Source organism: Cavia porcellus, unplaced genomic scaffold (genome assembly GCF_034190915.1).
Source record: "Cavia porcellus strain 051 isolate PalLab524CR breed Dunkin Hartley unplaced genomic scaffold, mCavPor4.1 scaffold_16, whole genome shotgun sequence".
Classification (NCBI taxonomy): domain Eukaryota; kingdom Metazoa; phylum Chordata; class Mammalia; order Rodentia; family Caviidae; genus Cavia; species Cavia porcellus.
The window spans coordinates 57,719,785-57,741,547 of NW_026947499.1; the positions used below are offsets into that span (position 1 = coordinate 57,719,785).

Consider the following 21,763-nt stretch of genomic DNA (forward strand, 5'->3'; position numbering starts at 1 on the left):
CTGACCACCCTCTCTCACATGGAGTGCACACCACAGCTGCCCACTGGGAGAAGTGAGCTGGGCCGAGTCACGGGACCCTGCTCCAGCCTTGCTCACTGCCCTCTCTCACCTGGAGGGCACATGGCAGCTGTCCCGCCTGAAGGAGGGAACTGGGCCAAGCTGCGGGAACCTGCTCCGGCATTGCCTGCTACCTTCTTTCAACCTGGAGAGCACCAGCACTACTGCCATGGCCTGGAGGAGGGAGCAGCCCTGCTGAGGAGGTTTGAGGCCTACCTAGGCCATAGGGGGACCTTCTATCAGCCTGGGGAGCTTTGCCATCCAAGGAGCTGGATGGTTACACAACATCCAATCCCTGGGAGAGTATGAGATCCAAGCTCTAGGGGGCTGGGGGCCCGCTGGGCTTGCAGCCACACTAGATTGGGCTTAGCATGATTTGGGATTGCCTGAACCACACCAGGTGGCCTTCTTTCCCTCAAGGCAGCTTTGCTGCTAGAGGGGGGAGCTGTGTAGCTTGAGGAGGCTTTAGGTCTACCTGAGAGGAGCCTGGCAACCTGCTTTTAATCCGAGGGCCTTGCTACCCAAGGAGGGAGCTACACTACCAGAGGAGTCCCAGGAGCCCAGGACATAAGAGACAATTTCCAACAGGCCCAGGGGAACCTTTGGAACACGGAAATACAGGAAAATGACAAAACGAAAGACCAAAATGCAATCTCAAACATACAGCCCATCCCAAGAAAGCCTAGGAGCTATATACATAGAAGAAAGTATATGCCATATACCTGAAATACTTGAAATAATAGTAACCGAAATAAAGAAGCACGTCCGGGAAGCTTTAAAGGAATTCAAACTACAAATAATCTCCCAAGTAAAAGAAGAAATGATAAAAGAAATGAAGGAGATGCTAAACATATCTAAAGAAGACAGTTAAAAATTGGAGGAACTAAACAAAAAGATAGAATCCCTGGATGAACAATATAAGAAACAAACAGAATATATAAAGCAGATGCAAAGAAATATATAGGAAATCAAAAATTCCATTGAAAGTTGTAAAAATGGCCTCAATAAATGTGAAGATAGAATTTCAGACCTCGAAGACAAGATTGCAGCCAGTGAACAGGAAAGGAAAGATCTTTCAAAAATAACAAGGAATCAGGAAATAACAATTCAACACCTGCAAGATGACGAAAAGAAAAACAACATAAGGTTGATAGGGATAAATGAAAAAGGAGACAACATAAAGGATGTCAAGAGGATATTTAGAGAATAACTGAAAATTTTCCAAACATGAGATTGGAAACCGATTTAAAGATCAATGAAGCATACAAAACTCAAAATAGCCATAACCAAAATAAAACTACAGCCAGACATATAATAATCACCATCCCAGAAATCGGACAAAAGAATAGAATATTAAAAGCTGTCAGAGAGAAAACACAGATCACCTATAAAGGAAAACCTATCAGAATCACAGCAGACTTCTCAGCACAAACAAAGTCAAGAAGAGCATGGAGTGGGGCTGGGGATTTAGCTCAGCGGCATAAGCGCCTGCCTTGCAAGCAGGCAGTCGTGAGTTCAATCCCCGGTACTGATAAAAAGGAAAAAAAGAAGAAGAGCATGGAGTGAAGTATTTCAGATCCTAAAGCAAAAGGATTTCCAACCTAGACTGATGTACCCTGTAAAACTGTCCTTCAAAATCGACAGAGAAATAAGATACTTCCATGACAAAGAACAGCTGAAGAACTTCATGGTCACCAAGGCAACCCTGCAAAGAATACTGAAAGGCAGTTTAGATACACTTAAGAAAAAACACTAAACAAAGCAGACAATTAAACAGAACAAAAAGATAAAGATGCAACAGCAGAAAGATAATGTGTCAACAATAAACCAACATATAACAGTAATAACCATTAATGTAAATGGTCTCAATGCACCAATTAAAAGAAACAGACTGGCAGAATGGATCAGGAAACAAAATCCAACCATATGCTATCTACAAGAAACCCATCTGAAGGATACTCACAGACTGAAAGACAAAGGATAGAAAACAATACTTCATGCAACAGGAACCCAAAAAAAGCGGGGTAGCTATTCTGTTTGCAGACAATGTGAACTTCAAACCAATAATGATCAGAAGATATAAAGAAGGTCACTACATACTGGTTAGGGGAAAACTTCAAGAGGAAGAAATAACTATCTTAAATATATATACACCAAATTTCAGAGCACCCCATTATATAAAACAAGTATTAACAGAAATGAAAAACCAAATTAGCAGTAATACAATTATAACAGGAGATCTTAGCACACCATTGACACCAATGGACAGATCAACCAGACAGAAAATCAGCAAAGAAATAAAAGAACTGAATCACACCTGTGAACAAATGGACTTGATAGGCATATACAGAGTATTACACCCAACAGAATACACACTCTTCTCAGCAGTACATGGGTCATTCTCTAAAACAGACAACATATCAACTCACAGAACATATTTAAATAAATGCAAAAGAGTTGAAATTATCCCTTGCATGTTATTGGATCATAGCGCTATAAAATTAGAAATTAACAGTAAAAGATACTGCAAAAATCCCACAAACACATGGAAACTGGATAATACACTCTTGAGTAATCAGTGGGTCACAGAGGAAATTAAAGAAGAAATTAAACAATACCTACAAACAAATGGAAACACAAATACAACTTACCGGAATCTGTGGGATGCAATGAAAGCTGTCCTCAGAGGAAAATTTATTGCACTGCATTCCCACATCAGGAAAACAGAATGAATACAAATAAACAACCTGATGTTACACCTCAAACATCTAGAAAAAGAAGAGCAAGTCAAGCCCAAAGCCAAAAGAGAGAGGAAATTATAAAAATCAGAGCAGAAATCAATGCAATAGAGACTAAGAAAACAATCCAATGAATCAAGGAATCAGAGTTGGTTCTTTGAAAGAATAAATAAAATTGATAAGCCCCTAGCCAACCTTATTTTAAAAAGAAAAAAGCTCAAATTCATGCGATAAGAAACGAAGAAGGCGAAATCACTACAGACTCTATAGAAATACAGACGATCATCAATGCCTATTTCAAAAACCTCTACTCTCAAAGGTTTGATAGCACAGAAGAAATAGATTCCTAGATACATAGGAAGTACAAAAGCTAGGTTTAGTTTAGTGTTGTTCCTCTTTGCGTCATCTTGCAGGTGTTGAATTACTATTTCCTGGTTTCGTGTTATTTTTAAAAGATCTTTCCTTTCCTGTTCACTAGCTGAAATCTTGTCTTTGAGGTTTGAAATTCTATCCTCACTTTTGTTGAGGTGGTTTTGACAACTTTCAATGGAATTTTTGATTTCCTGTATATCTCTTTGAATCTGCTTTATGCATTCTGTTTGTTTCTTATACTGTTTATCCAGGGATTCTATCTTTTTGTTTTGTTCCTTTAATTTTTTAACTGTGTCTTCTTTAGATGTGTTCAGCATCTCTTTCATTACTTTTATCATTTCTTCTTTTACTTGGGAGATTATTTGTAGTTTGAATTCCTTTAAAGTTTTCCAGACTTGCTCCTTTATTTCAGCTGCTATTATTTCAGGTATTTCAGGTATAATGGTATATATTTTCTTCTATGTACATGGCTCCTAGGCTTTCTTGGGATGGGCTGTATGTTTGAGATTGCATTTTGGTCTTTCATTTTGTCATTTTCCTATATTTCTGTGTTTCAAGTGTTGTTCCAAAGCTTCCCCTGGGAGTGTTGGAAATTGTTTCCTATGTCCTGGGCTCCTGGGACTCTTCTGGCAGCGCAGTTCCCTCCTCTAGCAGCAAAGCTCCCCAGATTGAAATAAGGTCACTGGGCTGGGCCAGGCAGGCCTGAAACGTGCAGAGCCCAGTCTAGTGAGGCTGCAAGCCGGTGGGTCCTTGACCACTGAAAGCAACAATCTCAAACTGTCCTGGGGCTCGGATGGCGTGCAGGAACCCACCTCCTCTGGCAGCAAAGCTCCCTGGATTGCAACAAATCACTTATAAAGAAAAATTCATCAGAATTACAACATACTTCTCAACATCAACCTTAAAGTAAACAAGGATAGCTTGGATGAAGTGTTTCAAGAAGAAAACAATTTTCAACCCAGACTGATGTGTCCTGCAATTGATGAAGAAATAAGATAGAGTCATGATAAACTGATGAATGAGATACACTCATGATAAGGAGCCCATAAAGAAATTCATAACCACCAAATCAGAACTCCAAAGAATTCTTAAGGGTAGCCTGGAAAGAGACAAAGAAGCAAACAATGCCAGAATATCCAATACAAAGATCCAGTAGCAATCATGTAGTGATATCAAGTAAGAAGGGAAAGAAAGCAAAAGTAAAAGCTAAATAATACACTGAGTGAAATAAGTCAATACCCTATCAATTATAAATACCAATGTGAATGAACTCAACTCACCAGCTAAAAACAAAGACTGCCAGAATGGCTCAGGAAACAAAATCCAATGGTGTGCTGTATGTAAGAAACACACTTAACACAAAAGGAAATTCATAGATTTAAACTCAAAGTATGGAAAGCAATATCCCACACAATGGGAACCCAGAGAGAAGCAGTAATAGCTATCCTATATTCATATAAAGTGAACTTGAAGCCAAAACTGATCAAAAGAGGCAAAGAAGGACATTACATATTTGTTAATAGAACTATTCAACAGGAACAAATAACAAGTATAAACATATATGCACCAAACCACAGTGCACCCAAGTTCATAAAACAAATACGAATGGACATAAAAGATGTGATAAACATCAGTACAATTCTAGTGGGAGACTTCAATACCCCACAATATTATAAATACTAAAATAAACAAAAAGTCAACAAAGACAGTTGCACTAAACCTTTGAACAAATGGACTTAAAATATATGTAGTGTTCTACCCAACTACAACAGAATACATATTCTTTTCAGCAGCATGTGTTATTTTCTCCAAAACAGACCAAATACTAGCTAATAAAGCATGCTTAAGTAAATGCAAATGCATCAGAGTCATTCCATGCATATTATCAAATCACACTGCAATAAAACTATACATCAATATCAAAAGAAACCACAGAAATCTTACAAACATATAGAAATTAATACACTCTTTAATAATCAATGAGTCAATCTGGGTGACTGATTTGGGGATGGCAATGTACAATGTATGCGCCATTGTTGTACCCTGATTGTCATGTTTTGAAATTTTTTTCTACTTCTTTCTGTTTGAAATAGAATGAATTTTGGGGGAAAATGACTCAGCTAGGGGTAAAGCTCAGCAGCACAACACCTGTGTAGCAAGCATGAGGCCAAGTTCAATTCCCAGTACCAAAAATAAATAAATAACAATCAATGAGTCACAGAAGAAATTACAGAAGAAATAAAACACTTCCTGGAATGACATGTCAGAACAACATACCAGAACTTATGGGACACATTAAAGCAGTCCTACAAGTAAAGTTTATAGCTGTGAATGCCCACATCAGAAAAACAGAATAAACACAAATAAATAACCTAATGATGCATCTCAAAGTCCTGGGAAAAAAAGAACAATACAAATCCAGAGCTTGTACAAGAAAGGAAATTATAAAGATCAGCATAGAAATAAATGAAATGAAGGCTAACAATATACAAAAAAAAATCAATGAGTTGAAGAGCTGGTTCTTTCAAAGAATAAATAAAATGGACAAATCCTTAGCCAATTTTGCCCAAAAATAAAGGCAATCAATGCAATTAGAAATGAAAAGGGTGAGCCAGCATACTGGTACATAGTGTAATCCCAGCATTTGGGAGGCTAAGACAGGACAATCACCACAAGTTCACTGGGTTACACAGTGAATTAAAGGACAGTCTGAACTACATATTGAGACCCTGTCTCAAGAACCAAAACGAAATCAAAATAGAAAGGGTGAATCAAAATAGGCACCAGTGAAATCCAGAAAACCATTAGCAACTAGTTCATAAACATATGTCAAAAACCTGGAGAACTCAGAAGGAATTCCTAGACATATATGAATTACCAAAACTGACCAAAAAAGATTTATAAAACTTGAATAATCTAATAGGTAATGAAATTAAAGCAGTAAGAAATTAATAACCAAATTCAGCAATATAGCAGAATATCAATAAGCACACAAAAATCAATAGCATTTGTATACACTATTAATGAACACACTAAAAAAACAAATCAGGAAAACAATACCATTCACAACAGCACTAAGAAAAAGTAAATACTTAGGAATTAACCCAACTAAAGTGGTGAAAGACTTTACAACAAAATTTTTACATTATTTTGAAAAAGGAGATTGAAGAGGTCATCAGAAAATGTAAAGATACCCCATGTTCTTGGATAAGCAGAAATGATTCCGTCAAATGACTAGACTTCCAAAACTGATAGATTTAACACAATCCCAATTAAAATACCAACAGCATTCCTCACAGAACTACAGAAAATAATCCACAAAACTCATATGGAACCAAAAGAGATCTGGGTAACAGCAGCAAAGTAGGATACATCATATCCCAGATGTGAAGTTATAATACAAAGCTACAATAATAAAAACAGCATGATACTGACACAAAAACAGAAATGTGGATCAGCAGAACAGAATAGAGGAAACAAAAGTAACCTCAAACATTTAACTATTTGATCTTTGCCAAAGAGGTCAAAAACACACTGGAAGAAAGACAGCCTCTTTAATAAATAGTGCTGGAAAATTTGGCTATCCACATGCAGAATATTGAGTCTAGACTCATATGTACTACCATCTACTAAGCTAAAAGTGGATCAAAGATATAAGTATTAAAACAGAAACAACCTTCTGGATGACAAAATAGATAAACCACTTGAAGGTAGAGGCATAGGCAAGGATTTTCTGAACAGAACTCCGATGGCACAAGAAATAATACTGAGAAGCAATAAATAGATCATATAAAGTTAATGAACTTCTGCACATTGGGCCAGGGATTTAGCTCAACAGCACAGGTGCCTGCCTGACAAGTGTGAAGTCATGAGTTCAACTGCTGGTATCAAAAAAAAAAAAAAACTTGTGCACATCAAAGGAAACAATCAACAGAGTGAAGAAATACTATATACAAACAGAAAAAGATTTATGCCAGCATTTCCTCAGAGGACTAACATCTAGAATATATAAAGAAATCAGATCCCCCAAAGGACCCAATCAAAACTCGACACCCAAAACAACAGACTTCTCAGAAGTATAGATGGCCAATAAACAATGAAAAATATTCAATATCCTGGCCATAAGAAAAATGCAAAATAAAACTACACTTTGTTAACATCTTATTCCAAAAAGAATGGCTATTCTCAAAAGATCTAATAACAAAAATGCTGGCAAAAAATGTGAGGAAAGGGAAGCTCTTTTATATGGTTGATTGAAATGTAAACTAGTACAACTACTATGGAAAGCAATGCGGACATTTCTCAAATAACTCAAAGTAAAAATTATGCCAAGCATGATGCTGCATGTCTGTAATCCCAACACTTGGGAGGATGAGGCAGGAGGACTGCTGAGAGTTTAAGACCAGCCTTGACTACATAGTGAGTTCAAGGCCAGCCTAAATTTCATAGCAAGACCCTATTTTATTTGATCCAGCTATCCCTTTCCTAGATACTTTCCCAAAAGAGTTAAAGTCATCAGATTACAAGGATACATGTATACTTACATTTTTTTGCCTTTGGTTTTTTTTAATTTAAGGAGAAAAAGGAAAAAAAACAGAAAAAGGGTACAATACAAAATTTTTTTAAAAAACAGTAAATCACTAGTTAATAGAGTACATATTCTCATCTTAGAAATAGTTGTTCAAGTTACATTATTGAAGCATATAAAGTGGACTTTCAAACAGTGAGAGTGCAAACAGTTTTGTTCAATGATCCAAAAACCACTCAGTAATATGGTTATCTATCTTATACACTTAAACGTATATGCAGTTATAACCTTTACAGCACTTTCTTTTGTACAATGACAATTACCATTTTGGGTTTTATTACTCCCACAGTTCTTATTACTTTTTTTGAAGAGAGTAAAACCAAATGCGACATATCAGAAGAGAGTCAGTCAAATCAAAAGGATGGACATAATAGATAATGTAAAAACAAAATATAAGGTGATCAACAGTGGTTACCATATTGTGTCTTGCTATTTTAAGAAGAATTGGCAGTTATAATAAAATTGAATTAAACAGTAAAGAATAAAACCAAAGCATTGGAGACATTACAAGATTTTAAAACAAAATAATAGTCAACCGGAATGAGCGTCATAATGATTCTTATTGTCTTCACAGTTATGCCTATACTTTCGGACTTGGTACTATCAAGCAAAGCAGAATAAAGGAAAATCAGTCAAAACAAGATGGTGAGGGCAATACAGAGTTTCAAATTAAGTTAACAGGAAATCAAAGTAGGTTACTATAATGTACCCTGCTATTTTTTATTTATTTTTCCCTTAATTTAAAACAAAGAAAAAATAAATAATTCAAAAAAAGGGGGATTGAGATAAAAGAGGGCATAAAAACAGAACAGCACAGGTCAAATCATAACCATTTGAGCAAAATAGTGTTTCACCACAAGATATCCTGACACAAAAATAGTTACCATAGTGTCTCTTTCCTTGAAATCTTTGATTATAACTTCGTATACTGCAGCACCAAACATATCAAGACACTATAAAACCATTCAAGAGAATGACATTATTACAGGGTATTTAGGACCAATTAACAGAAAATTAACAATGGTTTCTATATAAACTCCTTGTCTATAAAAGTTTTTGCTTATATTATCATATATAATAAAATCCAATAAGATACAACCTTTTAAGACCGATGGAGACAGAATACAAGTTTGATAGGACTTCAAAACAAGATGATACTAAATCAGCACTAGCTATTATGATGTCTTGTTTTCTCCAAAATAGCTGTTCCTACCATCTGATCTTCTCTGCCTCATTTCTGTTGAGCTCTTTTTCTGTCATTTGTTGTCAGTTTGTCTTCTTCATTTCGTTTTCTGCTCCATTCATTGTGGCCTCTCTGCTACTATTTCTCGAATCTTGGTATTTTCCTTTTTAGACTATCCTACAGTATTCTTTGTAGAGTTGAATTAGTGGTTGCAAATTCCACTAGTTCCTCTTTATCCTGGAAGCACCTTGTTTTTCCATCAATTTCTAGAGATAGTTGTGCAGGATATATCAATCTTGGCTGGAGGTTATTATCTTTCAAAGCTTGAATTATTTCCCTCCATGCTCTTCATGATTTGATGGTTTGTGCTAAGAAGTCTGCTGTAATTCTGACGGGTGTTCCCTTGTAAGTGATCTGTTTCTTGTCTCTGACAGCTTTTAATATTGTTCTTATATTGGATTTCTGGAATTCTGATTATAATATGCCTGGGTGTAGCTCTGTTTGGGTTGTAGGTGGCTGGAGTCCTGTATGCCTCATATATCTGAGTATCTTTACCATTTGCTAAATTAGGGAAATTCTCTTGGATTATTTATGTGAATAGCTTTTATAGTCCATTTGTTTGTGTCCCCACTTCTTATGTTCTTAATTCTTAAGTTATAGATCCTCTTATCATCTTCTAGCTTTTATATTATTGCTGTTTATTTGTTATTTTTAAGAAGTTTTTCATTTCATGCTCCCATATTACAAATCTGCCCTCCAGTTCAGATAATCTATCCTTAGTTTCTTTCAAGCTGTTATGCCAGTTTTCGATAGAGTTTTTAGTTTCCTGGTAATCTCTTTGAACCTGCTTCACGTATTCTATGTTTTCTCTATTTTCTCCATCAAACAATTCTCCCCTTTTTTTCTGTTCTTCCATTCCACCATCTGTTTTTTTCTTGGGTGGTGCTTAGCATTTCTCTAACTATTCTGCTTATGTCTTGCTTCAGGTCATTAATAACTTCATTCCTGAACTCGTCTATGAGGCTCTGGAGATAGCACTTTATGTCTATTGGTGCCATGTCTGCTATTGCATGTTTCTCAGGATTGGGGGCCAAGGACCCTTTCTTGTTGCTCCCTCTTCCCATATTCTTTGTTCCTTATATATAAGCATATATAGGAGGCCCAGCTTCCTTCCCTGTTGGCCACAGTCTGTTTGAATTGTGCCGACTAGGTGTTCCCACCCACCACAGCGCACCAGGGAGACACAGACCTGGGCAATCTATGCTGGGCCCACCCCTCCAGGTCAACCTACCAAAGGCTTCACCACTAGGGTGCACCTCCAGGCACTGGGACCTGGGTTGGGCTGGCCTACTGGATCTTAGCCAGCGGCGTCTTGCAGGCCAGGCACTCCCTACCAATCCTGCTTGAGAGGGGGATATGTGATTGAAGTCACTACAGCATCTCGTTCTGAGAAGTCTGCCCAGTCCGAGTATGTCCTCTGCTGAAGCCTCCTTCTCTATGGAAGGGTCCTGATCTGCTCACTTACCGCAGGTCAGTGCAGGGCACCCGGCCAGCCCCGCTCCCAACTCCATTCAACGCTTCCCACTCTCCGAATTTTCGTACCTCTCCCCGCACTGTGCGACCGGGACGCAACAGCAACTGCAGGAAATTCAGATCGCAGTTTCCAGTGGCGCAAGGTCCGGCTTCCATGCTGAGACCTTATCTGTTTCTGCTGTATCACCAGGATTGCGTTTCTAGTTGGTTTCTCTTAACTTAGTTCGTTCCTGGGTCGGCAAAGAATATCCCCCATTGCCTAGGACTTCCTGCCCAGCATGATTCCTAGATTTCAAGTGCGGTTTCTCAGAGAGCCTCTGAGGCTGCTGCTATCTATCTGCCATGTTCTTCCAGACTCCTGTATACTTACATTTACAGGAGAACAAATTATAATATCTAGGTCTTGGAAATAACATATATGTCCATCAATAGATGACTGGAGAAAGAAAATGTGGTATTTATACACAATGAAGTGCTACTCTGCCATAAAGAACCAAACTTGAAACATTCATAGGTAAATGGATGCAACTTGAGAATATAATGTTAAGTGAAATAAGTCAGTCACACAAGCTTAAATATTGTAGTTTCTCATGTAAAAAATTCAAATTATATACATATATATAGAGACAGAGAGAGAGAGATCAAGATCAGAAGATAGAAATTGGAAGAAATTAAAAAATTCCCCAAATTTTCTATTCTGTTTCTAAAATATTTCAACATATATGCTAAATTGTTTCATTCACACTACTAGTTTCTCTTAGTTCACTGAAAAGAAAACTTTGGACTATCATCTATTTTTTGTAAGAGACTTTTTTGTCTAGGGCTTATACTCTGAGAAACACTTTGGCCATTCTTCTAAGATTATAGTAAATAGTGTACTAACTATTCTTATTCTCTAAGTTTTTATTATAAAACTTTTTTCAAATTAAGATCTGTAAACAGTTTGGGTAATGTGTTAAATTTTCTAATCCATAAATATGAGATTGCATTTCATTTACTTGCACCCCTTCAATTTCTTCCATTAACATTTTGTAGTTTTTAGTATAGAGACATTTTACCTTGGTTAAATTTATCCCTAGGTATTTTATTTTTATAACTATTATTAATGGAAGCGTTTTCTCGATTTCTTTTTCTGACAGTTCACTTTTGGTGTATAGAAATGCTACTGGCTTTTCTAAGTTGATTTTGTGTCCCTTAACTTTACTGAATTATTTCATTAGTTCTATAGTTATTTGGTGGAATCTTTGGGGTTTGCTATAATAATTACCTTTGTCATATGCAACAAAAACAATTTGACTTCCTCCTTTCCAGCTTGAATGTCTTTTGTTTTCTTACCTAATTGCACTGGCTAGAACTTCCAATCCTATTTTAAGTAGAAATAGTAAAGGGACCAACTTTGTTTTATTCCAAATCTTAGAAGGAAAACTCGACTTTTTCCCATGCAGCATATTATGGATCTGTCATAGATGGCCTTTTTTGCATTCCTCCTATAATTTCATATATATATATATATATATATATATATATATATACATACACACACATATGTTTTTGGTTTTGGTTTGATTTGGTCTGGTTTGGGTTTTGGTTTTATTTATGAGACAGAGTTTCAGTTCAGGCTGGCCTTGAACTCACTGTGTAGCCCAGGCTGGCCTCAAACTCACAGTACTTCTCCAGAGCTGGGATTACTGGCATGCACCACCATCCTTGGCCCTCTTAAAATTTCTTCAGAAGCAATGAACCTACCACAAGAGGCTAAAGGATGCCCACATATTCTTGCTAGAGTGGTACAAGAAAAACCAAGTAGGGAGCCAGGAACTCTTCTTCATCTCCATGGTAAAATGCCACCACCTTCTGCTATCAATAGTGTCAACAGACACCATAAAGAGACCTTGGGTTTCTATTCACACTTAGCAGTAATAAAGTTATTACTCTCCTCCTCCAAAGGTGTCATCATAGGAAGTCTACTGTGCAGTTAAGAACTTTATCCATCAGCCAGCAGTAACAAGTCTACTTCTACTGCAGTGTCACTGAAGACCACACAAACAGCGAGATCTCTCATCCTTACTTGGTGAAAAGTAACACCCACTTTGGTTCAACAGAAGCCAAGTAGGGAATTTAGACTTGTACCTCTCCTTGGCATCAATGAGGGAGTACCAGCACCTTCCTCTGCTGCAACAATATTAGAGAAAGTCTGAAAAACCAAAGGTTTAAATAGAATCTAGAACATAACCAAAAAATATAGATTTTAAGAAATAATCTATCACAACAACAACAAGAAAGATTATATGTTCAGTGTCCTTCAAAGGTCCATGTGTTAAAAACTTAGTTACTAGTCTGTAGCCCAACTGGGGAAGTTATGAAACCTTTAGGAAGTGTGGCCTATTGGAAGATAGCTACATCATTACATGCATGCCTGGGAAGAAGATATTGAGATCCTGACACTTCCTGTCTGTCTCTTTTACTTCCCAGCTGCCATGAAGTGAGCAACCTTCTCTGACACATGCTCCTGTCATGATATATCAAGCTGCCAAAAGCTCAAGACCACAGGGTTAAGTAGTTGTGGTCTGAAATCTCTGAAACCATAGTTTAAAATAAATTTCTTCTTTTATTAAATTGATTTTCTAAGGTATTTTGTCATAGTGACAGAACCAATTCAAATAATTTCAAACAAAAGATGCCAACATTGAGAAAATAGATATGAGGATTATTTCACAAAGCTTTTAACCATAAAAAAATGTTCCAACAGTTGCCAACATGCTTAAAACTAAAAAACTAGAAAATTCTAGCAAAAAAAGAAAAGAACTACACAAAAATTTTAGAATTTAAAAATACAATAGATGTAAAAAGCTCAATGAGCAAACTCAATAGAAAAATAATGAGAACAGAGGAAAGAGCCAGTAAACTACAAAACAGAACAAAAGAATTCATCATCTAAGGGACAAACAGAAAGGAGATACAAAAAAATGAATATTCACATTAAGAGAGTCTTGGAAAACAGAAACATTTCATAGCTGAAAAAGAATTCAAAGGAAAAAAATGGCTGAAAGTTTCTAAATTTGGCAAAAGAATCCATAACAGACACAGTAAGGTAAGCGGGCTCTAACAGCTTAATTTCAGAGAAATTCACATCAAGACATATAGTAGTCATACTTCTGAAAACTAAAGACACAACATCTGAAAGGAGCAGGAGACACAGCAGCCGCCATCTTTGTCCAGGCGCCATTTTTGGCTCAGGGGAGCACCCACAGCTGTTACCGTGTAATACTGTTCAGCTTCAAGGGTGATTCCAAGACGCGGTCCAAAATGTTCCTCAGCAGTGTGATCAGGCCTGAAGAAAAGGCTTTTTTGGTTATGTTCTAAATTCTATTTAAACCTTTCACTCAGGGAGAGAGAAGAAGGAGAAGAGATGAAAAACGCAGTAATTATCCAGTCATTTGTTTGAGACTACAGAGAAAGGAAAGAGCACACTTCCTCCAAAGAAGTGCGTTCAATCCCTGTGCCATCACAGCACTGGCAGCGGCACCTTTGCCCTTGCTGGCAGCCCCAACAAAACCCTCCTGATGAGGCAGCTTCTGTTCTGAGTAGAATGAAGACTCAAAACATTTGACATTGCTGCATCAGCACTTAATTAAACACAGCTCTCTGTCAAACAACTGGACGAATCCGAGAGACTGGCAGGTTTATTTCAGATAAAGAGGTTGTACAGCAGGTTGTTACAAAATTATACTGATGACAGTTTGGTGCACTTCCCATGTGAGTGCTTGAGGTGTTCTCTGAGAACACTTACTTGCCTGTTTTGTAGGATGCTACCTATGTGGTGTCAGAACAGATTCTGCACTACAGGATTCACAGTGGGTATTATCGTTTCTGGATTTGTTACTTAACAGCAAGCTTCCTTCAAGTATTTAACATTCTGATTTATCTTAAGTTCCTATAGCAAAAATTTTGTTGGAAAATGTTCTAGAATCATTGCACTCTACATACAAAGGTGCAATGTAGCAAGTTCACAGGGGAGTTTCTGGAAACAACTTTTATAGATTAGACTTTTCATTTTGTCATGCTGGCATTTGGAACTATGCAGACCACTTTCCCTGATGTGCCTTTTCTCAATGCACTATTGTTACCAGAGTGTTAGACGTTCAAACAGAAATGGTAGAGCACTGTGGCTTTTCTACTTTAACTGCTAGCAAAAATTATTTGGTGATCCTCTCCAAGGATGGTCTGCTGGTAGACATGTGTGTGCTCCAGACATTTCTTTCCCAGTTACTGGCCTCACTTGCCAGTGATCAGATGAGGAGACTCAAAAAGCACACTTCCTTTCCTCTCTTACACTGTATACCAACTACCTGCTCTTGGGCAGTTGCAGCACTCACACTGCCAATCCCAGTGCCAGACAACAAACCAGCAGCAGGCAGGAACCATGTGCCAGAACCTCCACACGTGTCTGCTGCAGCCCACTCTGCTCTGCTGCTGCCCTTGTCTGAGGAGCTGCAGCTCACCATCCTGGTGAAACTGCCCTTCATGATCCTGTCTGAGGAGAGTAATGTGTGAAGACCTTTCAAAGGTTGATTCAGATAAGCAAGAAATTCAAGATGGCCCTTTCTGGAAGGAATCAACACCACAATAAGAGGAAACTATACTAACAAACTTTCCTCAAATGAGCCTGATTTGAAAAAGGAGATATATGTGACTCCCACATGTCCAGGCTCAAAACCCACAGCCTGGACAAAGATGGCATCAATGGTGGTAGAATTTTCAAAGAATTTTTAAATGAACTCCTAAAATTGAGATTTAATCCACGCCGGGTGTCTTGGTTACTTTTTCCTCGATGCTGAGACAAAATAGTTGATAGTCAAAGTTTAAAAAGGAAAGGTTTATTTAGCTCACAGTTTGTGGAGGTTCAGTCCATAATCAGTTGGCTCCAAGGCAGAGCGGCACAGAGCTAAGGGCAACAGTTCACAGCAGCGGAAAATAGCACATGCAAAAAAAGCAAAAGGAAACACAGAGAAAAGACTTTCTATCCCTTATATTGTATATAGGTCACACCCAACTGGATGTAGTACTCATACCCACAACTCCAGATTAGACTATCAATCATTCACAACTCTAAAAGCCTCCCAGGCTGCATGAAGCTTTGGGGAGACATCCAGACCCAAATCATAACATTCTGCCTTTGCACCCCCCAAAGACTCATGTACATCTGTCTTCGCTACTTTTCTCTCATTGCCGAAAAAATACCTGATACCCAAAATGAAGGAAAGAAAGGTCAATTTAGCTCACAATTTGTGGAGGTTTCAGTCCATATTCAACTGCTCCCAGGCAAGGGTGGCATGACTGAGTGGCAGCTCTTCATGGTGGTAGCAGGTACCAAGGAGACATGAGAAAAAAAGGAAGAACACACTTCCTTTCCTCCCTTACACGTACACCAGCTACCTGCACTTGGGCAGTTGCAGCACTCACACTGCCAATCCCAGTGCCAGACAACAAACCAATTACAAACACTAGACTCAGCCTCCTTTGAAAGGCTCACTGCCCCACAATCATATGAGGTTTTGGGGGGACATCCAAATACAAATTATAATATAAACCATTCTTCACGACTATTAGTACCAGATTTCTGTGCCCAGTCCTGTTTTTCAGATACTTGTGAGAGACTGTTTCTCCTGAGTAAAATGCTGAGAAAAGCTATGAAAACAGGCTGGTGGAGCTCTCCTTTGCCAGCTTCTTCCTCTCCAAGCTGCTGAATATGAGTACAGATGTGGACATCTACCACTTGGCTTCTTTGGATCTTGAAGTTTATCAGAGCCTGGGGTTTCTCAAAAGCTACAAGGGGGATGTGTGAAAGAACTGGGGTTCAACTTCACCATGGTGAACAACAATCTGAGGGAGGATCAGGGGCCTGAACTAAAATTAGGTGGAAAAGATGTCCCTGTCACCAGTAACAACTGCATTGCATACATCCACCTGGTGGCCGACCACAGGCTGAACAAGCAGATTTTCCAACTCCGTCAGTTTCGGACAGAGTCTGGCGGGTGTCATTATCTGGAGTGGCTGTGGATATTTGATCAGCATCAAAGTCATGTTTAATTTCTGGTGCACAGGTTCTCATTAATTTGGAGGACCTAAAATCCTTTACAAACTATTCTAGAGGTGATTCTGCCCATTATCCTGTCATTCACGACTTTTGGAGAATTGTACAATACTTCACTGATGAAAAATAGCACAAGTTTCTCAATTTTTTTTTATTTTAAAGAGAATAAAACCAAGCAAAATAAAACAGAACAAAGCCAATCACAACAAACCAGTGTAAGTGACACTGGACTTCAATAGTAAATCAACAATGGTTACCCATAAAACCTCTTGCCATTTCGAAACAGCTGCAGATACCTTCAGACATAGTAAAAACCAAACAACAGAACAGAATAGAACCAATAAAAACAAAACAATGAATGTAATAAAGGACTTCAAAACAAGACAACAATAAATCCAAAATGGCTATCACAATGTATCTTGCTATCATTGAAATAGCTGCCCATGCCATCATATATATAGCAAAACAAAACAGAATAAAACCCAACCCAATGAAACAATGAAAATGATACAAGATTTCAAAACAAGATAGTAGGAAATTAACAATGGCTACCATCTTCAGGAGATCCTCCCTAGATGCCACAATGCATACCACTATCCTCTGAATAGATGATCAGATCACTGGCTCTAGATCTGCAAAGTCAGTGAAACACCAAATACCACAGGCATCAAACTGTACTTTACCTCAATACCTATCATTATTGCCTGTGTTTCTCCAGATCAGCCAGTTGCTTATGGGGTGTGGGTGGGGGGAGTTGCCTCTTCTTATTTCCCAGCCCATGTGCTCCAGACACTGAGGTCTGGCTGGGCCCCCATTGGCCCACTAATGGCACTGATTAACAGGGAGGGCTTGCTTCTTGGTGACTTCTTGTTCTCTTCCCCCACAGTCCATGAATGCTAAGTTTCTCAAGTTTGTAACAAGTTCATCTTAGCCTCCTCTCTTGTGTTTTGCATGTACAATGGAGCAGCTACCAACAGAAAGCACCAGCTGCCAACTTCTGTATAACAAGCTACTATACACCATCATGAACATGGCCCATCTTCAAGCTGAGCTATGCAGGCCAGCCTGGGTTAGATGAATCAAGCCAATCACACCAGAGGCTTCAACTGCACTCCTCAGCTATCCCAGAGATCAGCTTCTTTGCAGCCACCTGCATCTGGACATGAAGACCCAGGATTCTATACTCAGTGAAAATATTTATCAACTATGAAAGGAAATCAGGATACTATAAAATGAAGTAAAATTAAGAATTTTCCTTATTAACCCTACCCTAAATAGAAAAGCAATAATACAAGAAAGACCCTTTGAAGATATGGAAATAGAACACATTAAAACAAAAATACGTATAAAAGCAATGGATTTTTATTTTCCTCTTGAATTTTCTAAATTATGTTTGAAAGTTTAAACAGCATAACTCATTGGTAAAGCATTGGCAGCACTTCAAAGGTCATGGGTTCAATCCCCAGCACCACATAAAAAATTATAATATTGTCCAATATGGTTATAAGAATACTAAGGAAATTTTTTATTATACTATAAATGGAGCAGGGTAAAGAGATGTGAAGGTACATAAGGTCTCTATATTTGATTTCAGTTGGCAAAATGATGTAAATAGACTGATAAACTATATATGTAACAAATTATATGATACCTACAGCAAGCATGCATACATATTCAAAAACACATTAAAAGACACTATAAAGAAATAAAAATGGAATTCTAAAAACACATTGCCAATAGAAAGGAAAAAGAAAAACAATACGTAAAACAAGAACTAAGATGATAAATCAAAGTCTTAATATAGCAGTGATTACATTAAATGTAAATGCTCCAAATTCACCAGATACCAGAGAGACATGGAGGGATGGGATTAAAAACATATACTAAATCTACTAAATCCTCACTATCCTTACATTACTTAACATTTACTAATATACTGGCACAATCACTGCCTGGCATCAGGCTAATACGACCTTTAAGTGTTAGATCCCTGAAGAGGTTCAGACTGTTGTCTGCAAAGAAGTAAACAACAATTACGGTTTCATTATAATAAAAAATAGTTGCCAAGAAAGGAATATTTTGTCTTCTCCCCTCCTCCAAAATTTTTTTTTTGTTTTGTCTTTTATCGGTACCGGGGATCGAACTCACGACTGCCTGCTTACAACGCAGGCGCTTATGCTGCTGAGCTAAATCCCCAGCCCCGCCTCCTCCAACTTTTCTACATGGGAAAAACATTAACATTTGATTGGCAAGAACTTGTCATTCATTTATGTAGGTTACAGTTACATGGAATTACTAACTCAAGATATTTTCTAGTCTTTTCCTCAAGACAAATGATTCCTTTTTACCATCTGAGGTCTATAGTGAAGGTTCAGAAATTTACACTTTAACAAGTATCTCAATGGACTTGAATTCAGAGGATCTCGCTTAAAAAAACAAAACACTGGTCTGTAGCAAATTTAATTAATAATACTATGCCTACTTGGCAGCTTTTGTAATTTCCAATCACTGAATAATAATGATCCAGTTACTTTTATATGGGGAAACACCGTATTTTTATATTAAAAGGGTATCTAGTACTCAAAAAATATTGAAAGCCACCATGCTATAGTATACAGTAAAGTCCAAATTCCTTAACATGATGCACAACAAATACCTTCCATGGCCTACATTTCCAAGCACATCTCTTATACGAACTTGGTAAGATTTTTCCCCAACACTATTCTACACTTATGTACTAATATGCTCTCAACTTATATCAATGCTTCAAGGGTTTCCTAAATTCTTGGAGTTAAGAGGGTATCTTTAAGCAGTTTAACTCTTTAAACTCCATCTCTTTGCACATCAACTATTTCTTAATAACCACTTTTATTTGTATTAGTTATCAATCAATTTAAAACCAAGAAAAGGTTATATAAAATGTCCTACCAATCCCTAAGGCCTTTCAAAAGGGTGAACTTCAATTTTATTCTCCTTTGCCATTTAGATCTCCATGCAATAGTAGCATTAAAAATAGGCTAAAAACTCAAGAGCTTTCACTTTGCAGATTATGATGGAGAGCTGCTGCTACAGGTTCATTATGCAAGTACCTCAGGAATGAAAACAAAGAAAAGTTTCTGGAGTTTAGTCCTATCACCATATAAATACAATCTCAAAAGCGACTGTGATGAAAGCAGCTGATCCTTTGTCTCTACACTATGCTCAGCTCGCACAATTTTTATTATCCCCACTTCAGTCCTGCTTGAGTAAGGTAGGTAGTAACTACCACCTTCATTTAGCAGTTAATAAAATGAGCTTCAAGAAGTTGACTGACTACAGGCCCTGAAACTCCTGTTCTTGAATGACCATCTTTCAAGAGAAGGCGACATTCAGTCCCCATGCACCGGAACCACAACCCAGTGGATGCCCTCTGGCTCTGCTCACGTTCAGCAGCCGGTACCCGAAGCCCTCATGGTCCTGGTCTTTGCTCTTTCTCTGGGCCCACTCGACCCTGCTTCGGTCCAGGGCACTGCGAGCCAAAGAGGATGACATGCTCTCCCGGCTGACACGGGTGCTCTGCGAGGCCGCGAAAACGGGCAGGACACGTCTGGTGGCGAAATCAGAAGGCCTGTGGGCCTTCTGACTTCGGTCCATCCCTTCATTCCCCAAAGGGTCGGCTGAGTAGGCCACTTCCGCGCAAGGCGATGCTCCCCTGCCCTCGCGCTCTTTCCGCTACCTACAGCCCATGTGACTCCCTGCCCTCTGTGACGTCAACCACGTGACTTCCGCCTTCCGCTGTGACGCACAGCCCATGTGACTCCCCTGACCTCTGTGACGTCAACCACGTGACTTCCGCCTTCCGCTGTGACGTACAGCCCACGTGACTCCCCTGACCTCTGTGACGTCAACCACGTGACTTCTGACTTCCACTGTGACGTACAGCCCACGTGACTGCCCTACCCTCCATTACCATACCTGCTTCCTTCATAACCACAGTTTTGCCCACACCTGTTCCTTATTGTACCGCAAGCAGAGGCACAGGGTTTAGAGGGGTTGGGTGCAAGGTCTTGCCAGACCTTAACAGTCTTGTTCAGGAGAAAATAGTCATCCTGAACGTGAGTGTTCAGCAAGCGTCCTAAAGGTGGATGTTAACACTTTAATCCAGTGCCGGGTGCAACCTCTCCGTTTCTTTCAAGTTGTCCTCCACATGTTATGTCTGTAACAGCCTACTAGGACATCCTCACCTTACACTTCCGCGGGTACATAGCACAAAACAGTAGTATAACCATTGTCATCTTTCCTTCCGAATCTCTAGTATGCGCAAATGCACAGGATGTAATATTGCATGTAAAAAGTCATAAAATTTTTGACCCAACTATGTGAATCTCAGATGACTGCAATGGTTTACTTGGCGGGGGTGCCCAGCCTTCTGTTATCAAACCCTTTCACTGTCTCGGTGTTAATGCAATTTTACCACTACTATATTCACAAAGCAAACCCAGAAACTTTCAGGATTTCTTTGTTGGTCTCAATTTTAAATGCACTTTGCTACCTCAAAACCATTATTTTCCTCTTCTATATGAGGTCTAATCTATTCAAGGGTCAGCTCAAAAATCAGATTCAGTTAAGACTTTTAACCTCACATATATGAATGCCAAAGGCAAAAGTAACTGCCATCTCCAACCCATTACATGGCACACCCCTCCCTATTAGTGGACTCACGCTATTAGTTTTCAAAAGACAGTACTTTGGGGCAAGGTACTTGATCCTCACCTTTCACTTTTCAGGACGCATGATATAGTATCTCAAGACCCTAGATAGGTATTTGTTTTCATCTTGGGTGTTCCATACGTGTTGTTTAATCACTGTGCCAGTGAGACTTGCTGTGATTTCTTTGTGATTTGTGTTACACAACATAAAGGATACAATAGCATGGAGGAAATAATCTTGTTTAAAAATTAATCCATTTTCATTGACCATCTTTACCTGTGCTTCACTGTACAGAAAATTCAAAAGAATGAGAAAAAAGAGTGAACAAAACTATGAAGGAAATCAGGCAGTCCAAAAATAAAATTATCATAGAAATGTAAAACATACAGCCACTTTTCCATGCAAATACCATAAAGTCATTAATTGTATACTTTGGTGTTTATTCCAGAGAAATGAAATTAATATTCACACAACAACTTGTACACAAGTGTTTATGAGAGTTTTATTTT

The 21,763-nt window shown here is 38.3% G+C and overlaps 1 protein-coding gene and 1 pseudogene across 1 annotated transcript in view; one reads left to right on the forward strand and one right to left on the reverse strand.

Annotated features, from left to right (window-relative positions):
- Positions 1-20,774, reverse strand: part of LOC100713147 (C2 calcium dependent domain containing 6) — a 66,341-nt gene extending 45,567 nt beyond the window's left edge. Inside the window, exon 1 of the mRNA XM_063227089.1 lies at positions 19,989-20,774. Within this exon, the coding sequence (XP_063083159.1) occupies positions 19,989-20,198 (210 nt within the window). The 5' untranslated portion in view covers positions 20,199-20,774. The remainder of the gene's footprint in view (positions 1-19,988) is intronic.
- On the forward strand, positions 19-17,643 carry LOC100713421 (ubiquitin-protein ligase E3C-like; annotated as a pseudogene).
- Positions 20,775-21,763: the final 989 nt, after the last annotated feature.